Below are 13,876 nucleotides of genomic sequence, written 5' to 3' on the forward strand. Positions count from 1 at the left end.
TTTTCCTTCAGAGTGGATTTTTAGCAGTTTTAAAATCACTTGGCTGTAGCAAATTAGACCTGTATATCTGGATATTAAAAATATTTTTATGTAATATTTTTTCTGATATAAAATGGAAGAAAGGGTCCATGAGGCTTGGTTTAACATTGAGCATAAGGATGTAGAAGTTGGTTTTGTTTGTTTGTTTGTTTTTGTAGGGAGTTAGGGACTATACTCAGATGTTATCAACAGCCCCTTCTCAGTGAGCCAGCGATGTTGAGCATGAAGGTATCAGGGTAACTGGAAGAATCAGGAGTCTCAAATCTGGTGAGAAGAAAGGTGTATGTCAAGAAGGCTTACCAAACAAAACAAAAACAACAATAAAAAGACATTGGAGAGTTCACTGGAAACCCTTCATCTAGGGGAAGAACAAAACCAAACCTTTGCAGGGTAATTTTTTTCTTTTTCTATTAGGTTAGATAATTTTGAGTTTGTGTCCCCACTTTAGTGTTTCCATCTCATATTTGCCCTGTTGACTTGTTATCATTTTTTGTGGTTTCTCACACTATTTTCTTCCACATGAAGGCTAAGCCTTTTAATGTGAATGTTCTAATGTTTTCATTTGGCTTTATATTATTGACAGTAGTGGTCTAGTGTTATTACCTTGTCTTTCAAAAAGGATCATGAACTACATGTGGAATCATGTTAGCTTAAACTAAGGGTTAATTTTTTTTTCCTAAAAGATGGAATAAAAGAAAGTTATTAGAATCAGTACCTGTTTTTGTTCTTAGTCAAATTTTGCATTTATGTTCCGTTGGCTTTGTGTGTGTTTGAAATAAGATGAAAGTAAAGGGAATCTCACCAAAAACCTCTTAAGTCCCAGGAAGTGTCACCGGGGCCTTTGCAAATCTCTCGCACTAGATGAAAAAGTTAGCTGGTGTGATTGTGATATTTCTGTCCAGTCTGTCTCCACCTTTGGCTCTATTGGGATTGTGGATAAAAGGCAAAATCTGGGTGTGAAGATAGTGAAGAAAGCAAGTCATTAGTTAGCCTTGGTTGATACATCTATTTTAAAGCCAAGATAGCAGGTTCATCTCTGGGACTGGCTCCACCATGCCTGATGCCTGGCTGTCACTGAGACAGCTCCCCATGTTCTTAGGGTCACAGTCAGTCCTAAGTCCTCCGAATCCTGTTTCTGGGATGCCTCCCATGACCTCCTTTCTGCTATTGATTTAGCTTGCTCTCTTGGACTTCTTCCCTGCCTTATGTCAGACCCTCCATACTGGTCTCCCTGCTTCCAGGTCTGGTCTCTTTCCAAATCGTCTTCTTAATCACCAGTGGGGCATCTCTCTAAAATGTAAATGTGATCAGTCGCTCTCCTTAAAATCCTTCAATGATTTCTCATAGCGCCAAAGTTAACATTTGAACATTTAGTTCACAGTAGTTCCTTCGTGATCTGCCCAATTTTCTAGCCTTGTCCCTGCCACTGCTCCCCTTTCTTTCCTCTCTATCCAGAGCCCTTCATTTGAGTAGCACAGAAGAACTTGCACTTCCTGGAAAGCATCATGTTTTGCATCTCTTCCTTTACATATGTTTCCTCTTTTTGGAGAGCCATCTTCTGTTTGCCCTCAGTGCTACCCATTCTTTAAAACTTAGCCCAATTTTGCTACTCTTTCTGTAACATTTTCCTGCTCTGCACCATCTGATTTTAAAAGCCTGTGGGCTGGGCTTCCCTGGTGGCACAGTGGTTAAGAATCCGCCTGCCAAGGCAGGGGACACGGGTTCAAGCCCTGGTCAAGGAAGATCCCACGTGCTGCGGAGCAACTAAGCCCACGTGCCACAACTACTGAGCCTGTGCTCTAGAGCCTGCGTGCCACAACTGCTGAACCCGCGTGATACAACTACTGAAGCCCGTGTGCCTAGAGCCCATGCTCTACAACAAGAGAAGCCACCACAGTGAGAAGCCCATGCATTGCAACGAAGAGTAGTCCCTGCTCGCCGCAACTAGAGAAAGCCCGTGCACAGCAACAAAGACCCAACGCAGCCAAAAATAAATAAAAATTTAAAAAATTATATTAAGAAAAAAAAGCCTGTGGGCTTTTAAAAGTCTGTGGGCTCCTCCATCTGAGCAGTTATCCCTCCTTCTGCAGTCATTGGTTTACTCATCTCTCTCTCCCCCTTCCCCAGTGCTTGCCAGCCCTTCTCATGTCATGGCACACGCAGAAAAATGATGTTTTGAAGGAAACACTTGGATAAGTGGAGAGGCAACTGGCCTGCAGTTTCCAGTTATCTCAAGCTGTACGTGGCCACTTCGAGGGCGGAAAGGATCAATATCCTTGAACACCAGAACCCGCTTTTGACCCGCTGGTTGGGAAGCTCTGCAGCAGATTGCAAGCTCCTTGGGACAAGGACCAGGTCTTAGACTTTGCATCTCAAGGGCCTTAGCCAAATGCCTATTACTGTGTGGGTGCTCAGAAAATGTTTGTTTACTGAAGGTGTGACAAGGCAACCACAGTCACTCGAAGGTTACATGACTAAGGCAGGGACCTGTTTATAAATACTCTGTATGAAAGTTGGAGAGCTAAGATGGCTTTTCTTCTACATTTCATGTTAAAGATAAAGAAGGATGAAGAAGAGGAAAGAAATTTGAGTAAGATTCTGATTGGAAGCCAAGAAACGTTTTATTTGGTTCCCAAACGTGCATGTATATTTTTTTGTTTTGTGTATTTGTGTGTGTGTGTCTTAACCTCTCCCAAGGCTAATTGCCTCCCACTCAGCATCCTCCTACAAGGAATTTCATTGTAGAAAGAAGAATGGAAATAAATTCATGTTTGGCATGTGCTCCTTCATAGTAGTGCACCTGTGATATTTCTCTTTGGTCTTCAAGGATCATGATAGACCTGTAGAACAATCAAGCAAAACCACAGAAATTCTAAACTTCAACTGTGTGATTTTGTTTAACATAGAGATAATTCTTTTTGTCTGAGAAGATTTTAGAGACAAAGGAGAGAACAGTACATGAAAAGGTTTTTTGTTTTTTTTGTTTTGTTTTTTTCCTTTTTTTCTGTAAAACAATTTAATAACTTTCACAGAATAGAGTGGTTAGAAGATAAACATTGCAGGAAAAGTAAAAAGAGCACGTTTTTATCCTTGGCCACTTGAGCTCTTTGGACCTGTTGTCATCAGCCAGGTCTCAGCCTGGGAGGGCTGTCCCTGTCCTGAAGCCAAAGTTCCAGGAATGCTCATCCTTGGCCACTTCACTGATTGCTTTTGTTTTTGTTTCCTTTTGTTTGTTTACCTTTTCTTAAGAGTAGAAAAAAGTGAGGTAGCAGAGTAGCAGGTGGGTGTGGGCCAGATGGCGCATTCCTTCATTAGAGCCTGCTCGAGATTTTATAAACAGTGGACGATTTATTTTCCCTAAATCTGTTTTCATCTTATGGGATTTCCAGTGAGAATGCACATGTAGAGCCCAGAAAGCACAAAATAATGATCCCACCCTTTGGTTTTTGAAAAGGAGGGAGGCTCCTTGTTAACTCTTGGTAAACCGAAGGTCACTTTTCCTCTGTTCTTAGAAAGTTATCAAGATACGCCAGTTCATGGGATTTGAACATGCTTGGAGGGGAGGAGTGCTTTCAGACATGGTTTGCTCTAAATAGTAGTATCTGGTTTTCTGTTTAGGTGTGGGACTTCTAAAGATGTCAGTAAACCCTAGAAGGCCAGTTGTTTTGACCACATGTGAGCTTTAAAAACATCATCATTCTCTAGGTCTGCGTCTTTATTCCCTGTGCTGCCCCTAGGTTCTTCAGAACCATTTTTTTTTTTTTTTTTTTAGATTCCATATATATGTGTTAGCATGCGGTATTTGTTTTTCTCTTTCTGACTTCACTTTGTTTGACAGTCTCTAGGTCCATCCACCTCACTACGAATAACTCAATTTCGTTTCTTTTTATAGAGAATGGACTTGAGGACATGGCGAGGGGGAAGAGTAAGCTGGGACGAGTGAGAGAGTGGCATGGACATGTATACACTACCAAACGTAAAATTGATAGCTAGTGGGAAGCAGCCGCATAGCACAGGGAGATCAGCTCGGTGCTTTGTGACCACCTAGAGGGGTGGGATAGGGAGGGTGAGAGGGAGATGCAAGAGGGAGGGGATCCGGGGATATATGTGTATGTATAGCTGGTTCACTTTGTTATAAAGCAGAAACTAACACACCATTGTAAAGCAATTATACTCCAATAAAGATGTTAAAAAAACCCAACAACATCAGACAATTAATTATTATTTGCACAAGATTATTGTTAACCTGAGGTGCATCATTTGTAGTGATTTGGGGAAATTTGAGTGTGGAATGCATTTGTTTAAATTATTTGTTTACTTATTCACCGTAGGGTTCCTCAAAATAAGACCTGGGTTATAGTGCTTTTTTTATTTTCAGAAGATATCCTTGGAAGAAAAAACTTAGGCAGCTTTCCAAAATAACGAAAACATATTTTTACCAGTCCACTAGTAATGTAGTGTTGAGGCCACTTTTTCTTGAACATCTATTTTTTTTTTTTTTATAGTTTTAGGCAATTAAGTTCCAGGAGATCATGGTCATCACATGTTCTTTTTTTAAGGCAGTATGCATATTTTAGCTGTTATGTTTGAACTTACTGGCACTATGTGGGTTGCTTTAAGATTGAGTAATTCATGCCATGGTTGTTTAATTTGGTGAAAAGCTGGCTATGACCAGAGAACAAACTATAAGGAAATGGTCCAGTTTTAAGTTTGTGTTTGAGTATTTTGGGTTCATTCATCTCTTGCCAATCTCAGTTGTTAAATAGTCTTCTTGCGTTCATATTTACATCATCCCCAGAACCCTGTGTTTCTGCCACTCTTATAAAAATGTACTGGTTTGTAAGGTAGAGCCTCATGCTTAGAGGCAACCAGGAAAAGCCTCATTTATATCTCCAGCAAGAAGGACAGAGGGCCTGGACTGCATACTCACTGCCAGAAGTTTTTATAGTAATACTTTGTATCTAGGCTCTGGCTCTTACCATTAAATGTGCTTTTTATAGAGTACCAGGTTATAAATGTAGTGCAGCTACGGCATATTAATCTTACTGCAGAGATTTAATGAGGCAGTTGTTTTGCGATGGACAGTACTGGGAGCAGAGAGCAACAGAGTTTTACTTTACCACTGAGCTGCAGAAATATTCCTTGCCTGGTAATAATTATAACCACATGATCTCTTAGTTTTTCTTTCTTTTGCCAGTGCTTTTCCATGCAAAAGTGGCTTGGAAGGAGGTCCATTTCTAGGCAGTGAAATGGATTGGAAATTGGGCTGTTTTCTCAGTGGTTTGACATTTTAACTTTGATCAGGCATGGAATCCTTGTTGCACAGAGAGAAATATGTAGGATGAGTTTCAAGAATACAGATAGCCTTTGCCAGTCCACTGAGATGGGGTTTAGATATTCATTACTTTTACTTGACTTTTATATAGGTTATAAAAAGTAAATGTGGTGAAACCTCATTTTTACATGGACAGAACAGAATTTCTGCTGGTTGGCCTTAAACTGATCCCACACTTGAAATTAATTGAAGTCCATGGGTTTATGGCCTCCAACGCTTTTAAGCCAGTGCAGTTTTTCATTTTCCCCAAATTTGTAATTTTATTAAACCAAGTTGTAGCAATAACAACGCTTAGGAAGAGGAGGATGAGAAGAAGGAAGGAACCACCCACCAGGGAACATAATAAGGGTAAAAATTACACTTCTTTTAAATTTCCATTTACAAGTAACGTTAACAAAATCGGAAACAGAGAGCTGCCATTTATTTTTACAGTAACAGTTGTGTCTTTTATCCGAGTCTGAACACTCTCAGTCCAGTGCATCACAGGGACCCTTCTGAAGGGATGAGCCTGCAGGCTGGTTGGGCAGAGGTCATCTGTGATGGAGGAAACGAATTTGGGTGGCCTTCTCTAGGGCAGAGGACAGAGTGGTGCCTGTGGCTATGTTGGGGTTTGTGATGGCAGTGCAGGGGGGTGTGCGGATATCTTAAAATATTGCCCTTTGGGTGGGTTTGTAGTACAACAGTAGAGTTGGAATAACAGCTGTCCGCCCTGCAGTGGTGTTCGGGTTGGAGCAGCGCTTACAGGGACGGACCTTGTATTTATAACTCCTTGGGCTGAAGTCAGAGGTCTGAATGGCTAGCAGAGCAGTACAGTTATTTCTTATGACTGACTCTCAAAGGGCTCTATAAAAACTACATAACTAAGGCCATGTGCAATTATTGAAGTGTAGCCGCCTGTGGGAAAGAAATGGTTGACAGTGTCAGCTTTCTAGAATCTTCCTACCTCAGCTGCCATTAGGAATGGAAACTCCTAACGCAAATGAATGCATCTTTTGTTTTGTTTTTTCTGTTTTGCTTTTTTTTTTTTTTTGGCTGCGTTGGGTCTTCGTTGCTGCGCGCGGGCTTTCTCTAGCTGCGGCGAGCGTGGGCTGCTCTTCGTTGCGGTGCGCGGGCTTCTCATTGCTGTGGCTTCTCTTACTGCGGAGCACGGGCTCTAGGCATGCAAGCTTCAGCAGTTGTGGCACGTGGGCTCAGTAGTTGTGGAGCACGGGCTTAGTTGCTCCGTGTTATGTGGGGTCTTCCTGGACCAGGGCTCGAACCCGTGTCCCCTGCCTTGGCAGGCGGATTCTTAACCACTGCGCCACCAGGAAAGCCCTAAACCCATCTTTCGAATGGGCAAGAAAAGAATTCCTCCTGGATGTGGAGGTTGGCAAAAAAAAAAAAAAAATCTACTCTCAGGGAGAGAGTCTGAGTTTCCAGGACTCCTTGTGCTACACCAAAGCATCATAGGCTATAATCGCACCCACCCCCCAGAGGGTCCCTCTTAAGTGGTGACCTAAAAAACAATTCGCCAGTTGGCTGGAGCTTGCGTCCTGAAGTTGCAGCAGGAGTGAATAAGCTTGACTGGCTTCAGCCCCTGAAGGATTCTATCTGTAAATGCAGAAGTGGAAGCAAAACCAGTTTTTATTAGTCTTAAAATGACCCTCATTTTAATAACTAGCCACAGTGTCAGGAGCATGGACTGGGGTCATTCTTCAGTTGTTAAGAGCTAGAGCATCATGCAGGCTTCCCTGTTTGTTTGACGTTTTTGATGTGGATCCGTGTAAAGTGTCCATATCCTTGAATAATAAGAGAGGCAAGTTCTTATCATTTTCGCTGCATACTACTTAAAGGATTCAGAGTGTCTGCTTATTTAAAAACAAACAGGCCTGCAAACTCGATGCATAGCATTTAAATAATCGTATTAAAATTCAGACCTAGCAGCCACATTTCTCTGAGTGCTGTCAGTTTTATGAGAAACTGGAAAATCATGCTAAACAACTGAGTGTTCAGTGTACTCCTGCTGCCTTCCACCAAGTGTTTAATGGTGTTAACGGGGTGCCAGCCAGTTCACCATAATTGGGACAGTTATTTGTTTTCCTGAATTACTCTAATTTGGCAGTATTTTACCACTTGGTTTTAGCTTGTTGGAGCTCTTTGAACCATTACCTGTTTCTTGTGTCTGTAGCTCTAGATGAAACATTTGAAACCAGCAAAGGCAAATGTGATGGATTATACAGTGTCAGTTTTGGAAAATGTAGGCATGTAGGTGCTTTTGAATTTGGAGATGACTGGTCTGTTCCTGTTTACAGAAGAAATACCAGTAAAGGACTTTTTAGTATACTCGTTTTTTACTCCCTCCCCTCCCTTCTTGTCATCATTAAATAATATTTACTAAACACTCACCTGGACACCATGCTGTGCTGGGCAAAGTACAAGACAAACGAAAAAGATCCTGTGATTACTCCCCCAGGGATGAGCAGTCTAAACGCCAGTAGGTTGAAATGGGTACTGCGTCGAGTGTTGAGTTAATTTTCCAGACGGCAAATCAACTCAAATTACCGATTTACTTAAACACGTTTTTTAGGTTTTTTTGAAAATAAACAAACAAACAAAACTACTTGCTCTTTGATTTGGGAATTCTGCTTTTGTTTTACAAACCCAAGAGATTATTATATGTGTTGACATGTAAGTTGATTTTGGTATATGTGAATCATTTGAAGGGTGGTGATATAGTTAAGTTTATTGCAGATGTGTAGAAAGGCTTTGGAATAACTTCCAGCCAAAGGGGAGCACCGTGACTTGTAGAAATAGGTTCGTAGAAGCACGTGACATGCAAGGTAGCAGGAAGCACTTTCGGACAGCGGACAGTGGTATGGCGGCCCTGACTGACTTTTCTAAGAAGTCTGGGCTAGTTTGATCCTGTGAATTCTGTATCGTAACATTGCAAATATTTATCCTCCCATATCTAAACAAATTGACTACAGATAACACATTACATATTTCTTAGGTATCTGGACACAGTTCTTTTGTAACTGTTCATTGAAAACTCTATTTTGAGACATAATTTATTTCTGACTTTGGAGGACTTCTTGCTATTAGAAATGAATGTCCCGTTAAGTTAAGTCACAGATTGTATTATCCTAATTTTCCCTAAAGAGGCGTCTTCTCTCCCTCCGTGCTTTCCTGCAAAGAGGAGCAGTGACACTAGAATGCTTGGGGATACTTCGCTAAAATGAGGCAAAAGACAGCATAAAGAAAATCACAACGTATTTATTGAGCTCTAAGTGAAAATATTGCACGTGTTTTGCTCTCTTATGAATGCTATTTGTGTATCATTCTTAGGGTTACAATGGCACTATTTTTAGTTTTCCCTCTATTTAGCTTTTCGAAACTGATAATGCCGGTTCAAGTTGTTGACTTGATTATAATTTGCAGTTGCTCTTTGTATATTTTGTTTTATTTTTTTGATGATTTTGAAAACAAGAGACATACCAGTACATTTACACTTGAATTGGTGCTTGCAAGAATGTTATGCTATGTGGTAGAACTTATTTTGCTATTGCTGTCTAACAAATAATGGGGTAACTGTGTGTTTTGACCAGTCTATAAGTAAAGGTCAATTTTGTGCCTATGGTAATTAGCTTAGCTTACTCTAGACTTTTGGCTAATTCTGGTAATTTCCTGTGAAAGAGTATATTTAGCAGAAAAGGAATTCATTCTCAAGCACAGTGGTTTTTCCCTTTGCATTGGAGACTGTTTAATTTTAAAAGTGATTCCTCTCTCTCTTGTAAGCAAACAAAGGCTGTAAAAAAATGTCAAAGTTAACCTTAAGTGTGGCAAATTATTTGAAAGAGGAGCTGAGAAAAGGGCTACATGTTGGAGGACAAAAGGAAAAACTCCAGTCATCACGAACTGACAAATTTTAGGGAAGTCCCACTTTTGATGCTTCTGTAATAAAATCTACAATAAAGCCCCCCTAGTGCAGCTTCAAGGAAAAAGGTGTTTCTGGTTTGGGTAGCAAGATGAAGCGCTACTTTAAAAGAACCTGTCTTTAAACACCATACTTACAGTCTTGATTTTTTTTTCAGACCCCAACTGTGAACTTGAAGACAAGACTGAAGATGGAGAGGCAGGGGACTGTAAGAAGAGGCCAGAAGATGGTGAGGAGCTGGAAGACGAAGGTGTGCACAGCTGTGACAGCTGCTTCCAGGTGTTTGAGTCACTGAGCGACATCACAGAACACAAGATTAATCGATGTCAGCTGACAGGTAAACACACCTACCACTTCTCATCTTCTCGTACGTCTTCTCTATTTCTGATTTTTCCGTTTGTTTCTTGTTTTTCAGCTGACAGGTAAACAACACTTGCCACTTCTTGTCTTCTCATACTGTTCTATTTCTGATTTTTTCCGTTTGTTCCTTTTTTTTTTTTACCCCCTCTTCCAGCTGTTACATTCTTCTACTTGAGTACCTAGGTAAGTCTAGAAGTGCTTTAGAAAGAATTCCAAGATGATGGTTTACGGCAAACTCATTGTCACAGTCATCCTTAGATTTTGAATTGTACCCAGATTTTAATAGCTAATGGATATGTTTTCATTTCCTTTTTTTTTTTTTTAACTACCGTGATACCACGTAGATACAGAGCCTAACATCGGGTGGCTAAAATAAAGTTTAAAAATACCTTCCGAATAAGTTTTCACAGAAGTTTAGTGTGCACGAACTTATTTTAGTTTAAACATCATCTCAAGAGAACTTTCACTGATTGGTCGCTCTCTGCTGAGTTTGGTGCCTTTTTTGTGTTCCTATAAAGCCCAATGCTTATTCTTGAATACCACAGTGTTCACTGCATGTGTTAACTTTCCATCTCCCTCATTAGACTGGAAGCTCCTGGATGGCAGGAGCTCTGTCTTATTCATCATTGTATTCTCTGAGTCTTGCACAGTGCCTGGCCCACAGAAGGTGCTCGCTAAGGCACAGAAGCTATTCTGCTATACATTTCGCGGGAAGAATCAGATTTAAAATGACAGGAAGCATGATGTGTTCAAGTTAATGGTTGGATAAAAGTAAAACTCAGTTTGCCAAGTTTCTACCCTCTTTAAAAATATATCCTGCAAGAACATACTATATGAGGCTGGGTGGGACATTTTAGATAGATATCTCTTTTTAGACTCCTGTCATTTTTCTCTTACTGATGATACTGACACTGCTCCAGTGTGTGTGTGTGTGTCTGTGTGTGTGTGTGTGTGTGTGTGTGTGTGTGTGTGTGTGTTTGTAGATCTCTTACTCTATCTTATTTTCCTAGCACAAATCTTTCTTCAACTAACCATGTATAGGAAATGTATTTATTAGACAAGTGGTTCTCCAGCTGTTTCCCACAGAATATTGATATTTTTGTAAGATTTTAATAGGTGTTCCATTTTAAGCAGGTTTCCTGAACAGATTATTATGGAACTGTTGGATTAAATCCAGTTAAATAGGCTTCATTATTGAAGTGCACTGTGGCTCTTCAAAAAGGGATTGCAGTGAGTACGTTTATTAGGCCATAGACTCTCCTCTCTTTCAGAAAACCCATTATTGTTTTTTTTGGAGTATAAGTTTGAAAATCTGTGACGCTTATATAAGCATTGCTATATACATATTTTTGTGGGTTTTGGTAACTTTTTTTTGATACATTTCCAAACTTAGAGACAAATTGCAAAAACAGTATATAGAACTCCCATCTACCACTTATCTGATTCACCAGTTTTTTACATTTTACCCTACTTGATCTGTCATTGCCTCTTCACTAGTTTTTTTTCTTAGTCATTTGAGAGAAGGTTGAAGACTTCACACCCTTCGAAATATATTCGGTGTATTTCCTAAGAACAAATACAGTCTCTTACATGGCTGTGGCACACTTATCAAAATGAGGAAAGTTCACATTTAACACATAGAGTACTGTTATCTAATCCACAACCAATATTTAAATTTCAACAGTTGTCCCAATAATGTCCTTTAGAGGTTTTTTGCTTGTTTGTTTCATTTTCTTTCTTCTTCTTTCTAATTTTTTAATTGTCATGTCTCTTTTGTTTCCTGTCACCTGGAATGGTCTCTCATTTTTTGAGGAGTACCTGCCAGCACTTTATAAAATGCCCATCTGTAATTGGGTTTGCTTGATGTTTCCTCATGATTAAATTCAGGTTACATACTTCCATGGCAGGAATGCCACCTAAGTGGTGCTGTGCCCTTCTCAGTACATCAGATCAGGAAGGACCTGATGTTGACTACACTATACCAGTGTTGATGGGGTTAACACTGAATACTTGTTTTAGGTGGTGTCCACCAAATTTCTCCAGTGTTAAAATGTTGCTCTTTTCCCTTTGTAAATAATAAGTAATTTGTGGGAAGATGCTTTGACACTAAGTAAATATTTTCTCTCATGAAATCTCCATTTTAGCTGTATAATTTTTGTATTTATTAGTTGGCCTTCTGCCACAGTTTCCTTTCTTATTCATTCATTTATTTTTGTATTCGTATCACCATGGGCTTTTGGATTTGTATTTTATTCAGTGGGTCATAATTCATTACTATCATTATTTTGATGCCCAGATTGCCTGAGATTTGGCCAGTAGGAGTCCCTTTGAATGGTATTCTGGGTCAGTTTAATGTCTCCATCATTATTTGAGGACTGACTCAGTTTCTGCTGCAAACAGATGCTCCAGGCTCATCATGTTATAGTCCTAATGAATCTTTTGTCCAAGAAACCCTGGTTCCTTTAAGAGGACAAAGGTATTTAGAAATCAAGATATGGGCACTGTGTATACTCATTGATAGAGGTATATCGTTGATTATAAACCATATCAGCAGACAGACTTTAGGAAATGTATATGTGTGTTTAATATAATACATGTATAATATAACTTATAAAATGCACATATATACAAATATATACACATATATGTATTTTTCTCTCTCTAATAAGAACCACATGTTTCTACTGATACCTCTAATTCAATCCAACATTTGAGATACATTCCAATCTTTTTTCTTTCCATATTTATTACTATCCTCTCTAGCAGTGAGACACCTATCTTCCATCATCCTCAACATATTTACTCATTTCCCGAGTCTAGAATACACATTAAGTAGTTTCAAAATTGCTTACTCATATCATCATGATAAGCAGACCAACTGACTAGAGTTTAATAGCTGTTTATAGTTATTAATGTTATAGTTTATAATGTAACATTTACATACAGTGAAATTTATAGCTCCTCAGTGTACAGTTTGATAAACTTTAACAAAATACATATACCCATGTGACCCGTATCCCTCTTAAGATAATTTCCTGCATCCTAGACATTTTTCTTCTCTTGACCCCTTTCTAATCAATAATGATCCACTAGAAGTAACTAGATTTTAAGTTTTTAACTGTAGATTTGTTTTGCCTGTTCTAGAGCTTCTTATAAGTACACACAGTATGTACTCTTTTTTGTGTCTAGCTTCTTTTGTTCAGCATAGCGTCTGCAAGGTTCATTCGTGTTGTGTATATGAGTAATCTGTTCTTTTTTATTGCCGAGTAGTATTCCATCACATGAATGTATCCTAATTTTGTTTCCCATTCTCCTATTGGTAGACATTTTGGTTACTTTTAGTTTTTGGTTGTTGTGAATAAAGTCATCGTGAACCTTCCTATACAGGTCTTTTTGTGGATATATGTTTTATTTCTCGAGTTAATAAGCAGGAGTAGAATTGCTGAGTCATGGGGTAGGGTATATTTAACTGTATGAAAAACTTCTGAATCTTTATCACAAGTGGTTGCACCGTTTTACACTGTCACCAGCAATGCCTATGAGTTCCAGTTGTGCATCCTTGATAACATTTGTGTTGCCAGTCTTTTTAATTTAAGCATTCTGTTGGGTGTGTAAAGGTATTCTTTGTGGATTTATTTGCATTTTCTAATTCATGTACATTTAATTGACTTCATTTAATTCATTTTTCCTCAGAATGCATAATTTTTGGAAAATCCCATTAAATGCAGTTAGCATGATTCTATTTTTAGTGGAATAGCTTTAAAGGGAAGCTTTACTTATGTGGAGTCAACACTAACATTAAGGTGAAGACATGGGAACCTAACTGATATGGCCAATATAAACTATGCCAGCAAGAAATCTTACCTTAGGTGAGAGTGGTGTATCTCTCATGTGAAAGATTAACTTTAAAATTCAATATTAAAAAAACCTTGAAGTTCTATTTAGTGTTTACATTTTATTGAGTTCCTGCCATGGAAATATCCTTATGTTCAGCTCTGTGAAGCAAAACAACAACAACAACAACAACAAAAGAAACATTATTCCTGGATAACTTTATATATTTACAATAATATATTTCTTTATATATTATACAACTTTAATATCAGTGCAGAAAATGCTGTATTTTCAGCACGTGGTATGGTGAAGATAATATCTATGGGTTTTTTTCTTCAAAACCTCAATCCCTAATAAAATATTTGGTTTATTTTGATCTTAAGCTTTCTAAAAGC

The 13,876-nt window shown here is 38.9% G+C and overlaps 1 protein-coding gene across 3 annotated transcripts in view; it reads left to right on the plus strand.

Moving 5' to 3' along the window:
- ZNF521 (zinc finger protein 521) overlaps positions 1-13,876 on the plus strand; it is a 284,341-nt gene that overhangs the window by 22,127 nt on the left and 248,338 nt on the right. For all 3 annotated transcript variants that reach the window (XM_079943362.1, XM_079943361.1, XM_079943363.1), the window contains exon 3: positions 9,445-9,624. In XM_079943362.1, the coding sequence (XP_079799488.1) occupies positions 9,445-9,624 (180 nt within the window). The remainder of the gene's footprint in view (positions 1-9,444; positions 9,625-13,876) is intronic.

The sequence above is a fragment of the Stenella coeruleoalba genome, assembly GCF_951394435.1.
Source record: "Stenella coeruleoalba genome assembly, chromosome: 14".
Lineage (NCBI taxonomy): Eukaryota > Metazoa > Chordata > Mammalia > Artiodactyla > Delphinidae > Stenella > Stenella coeruleoalba.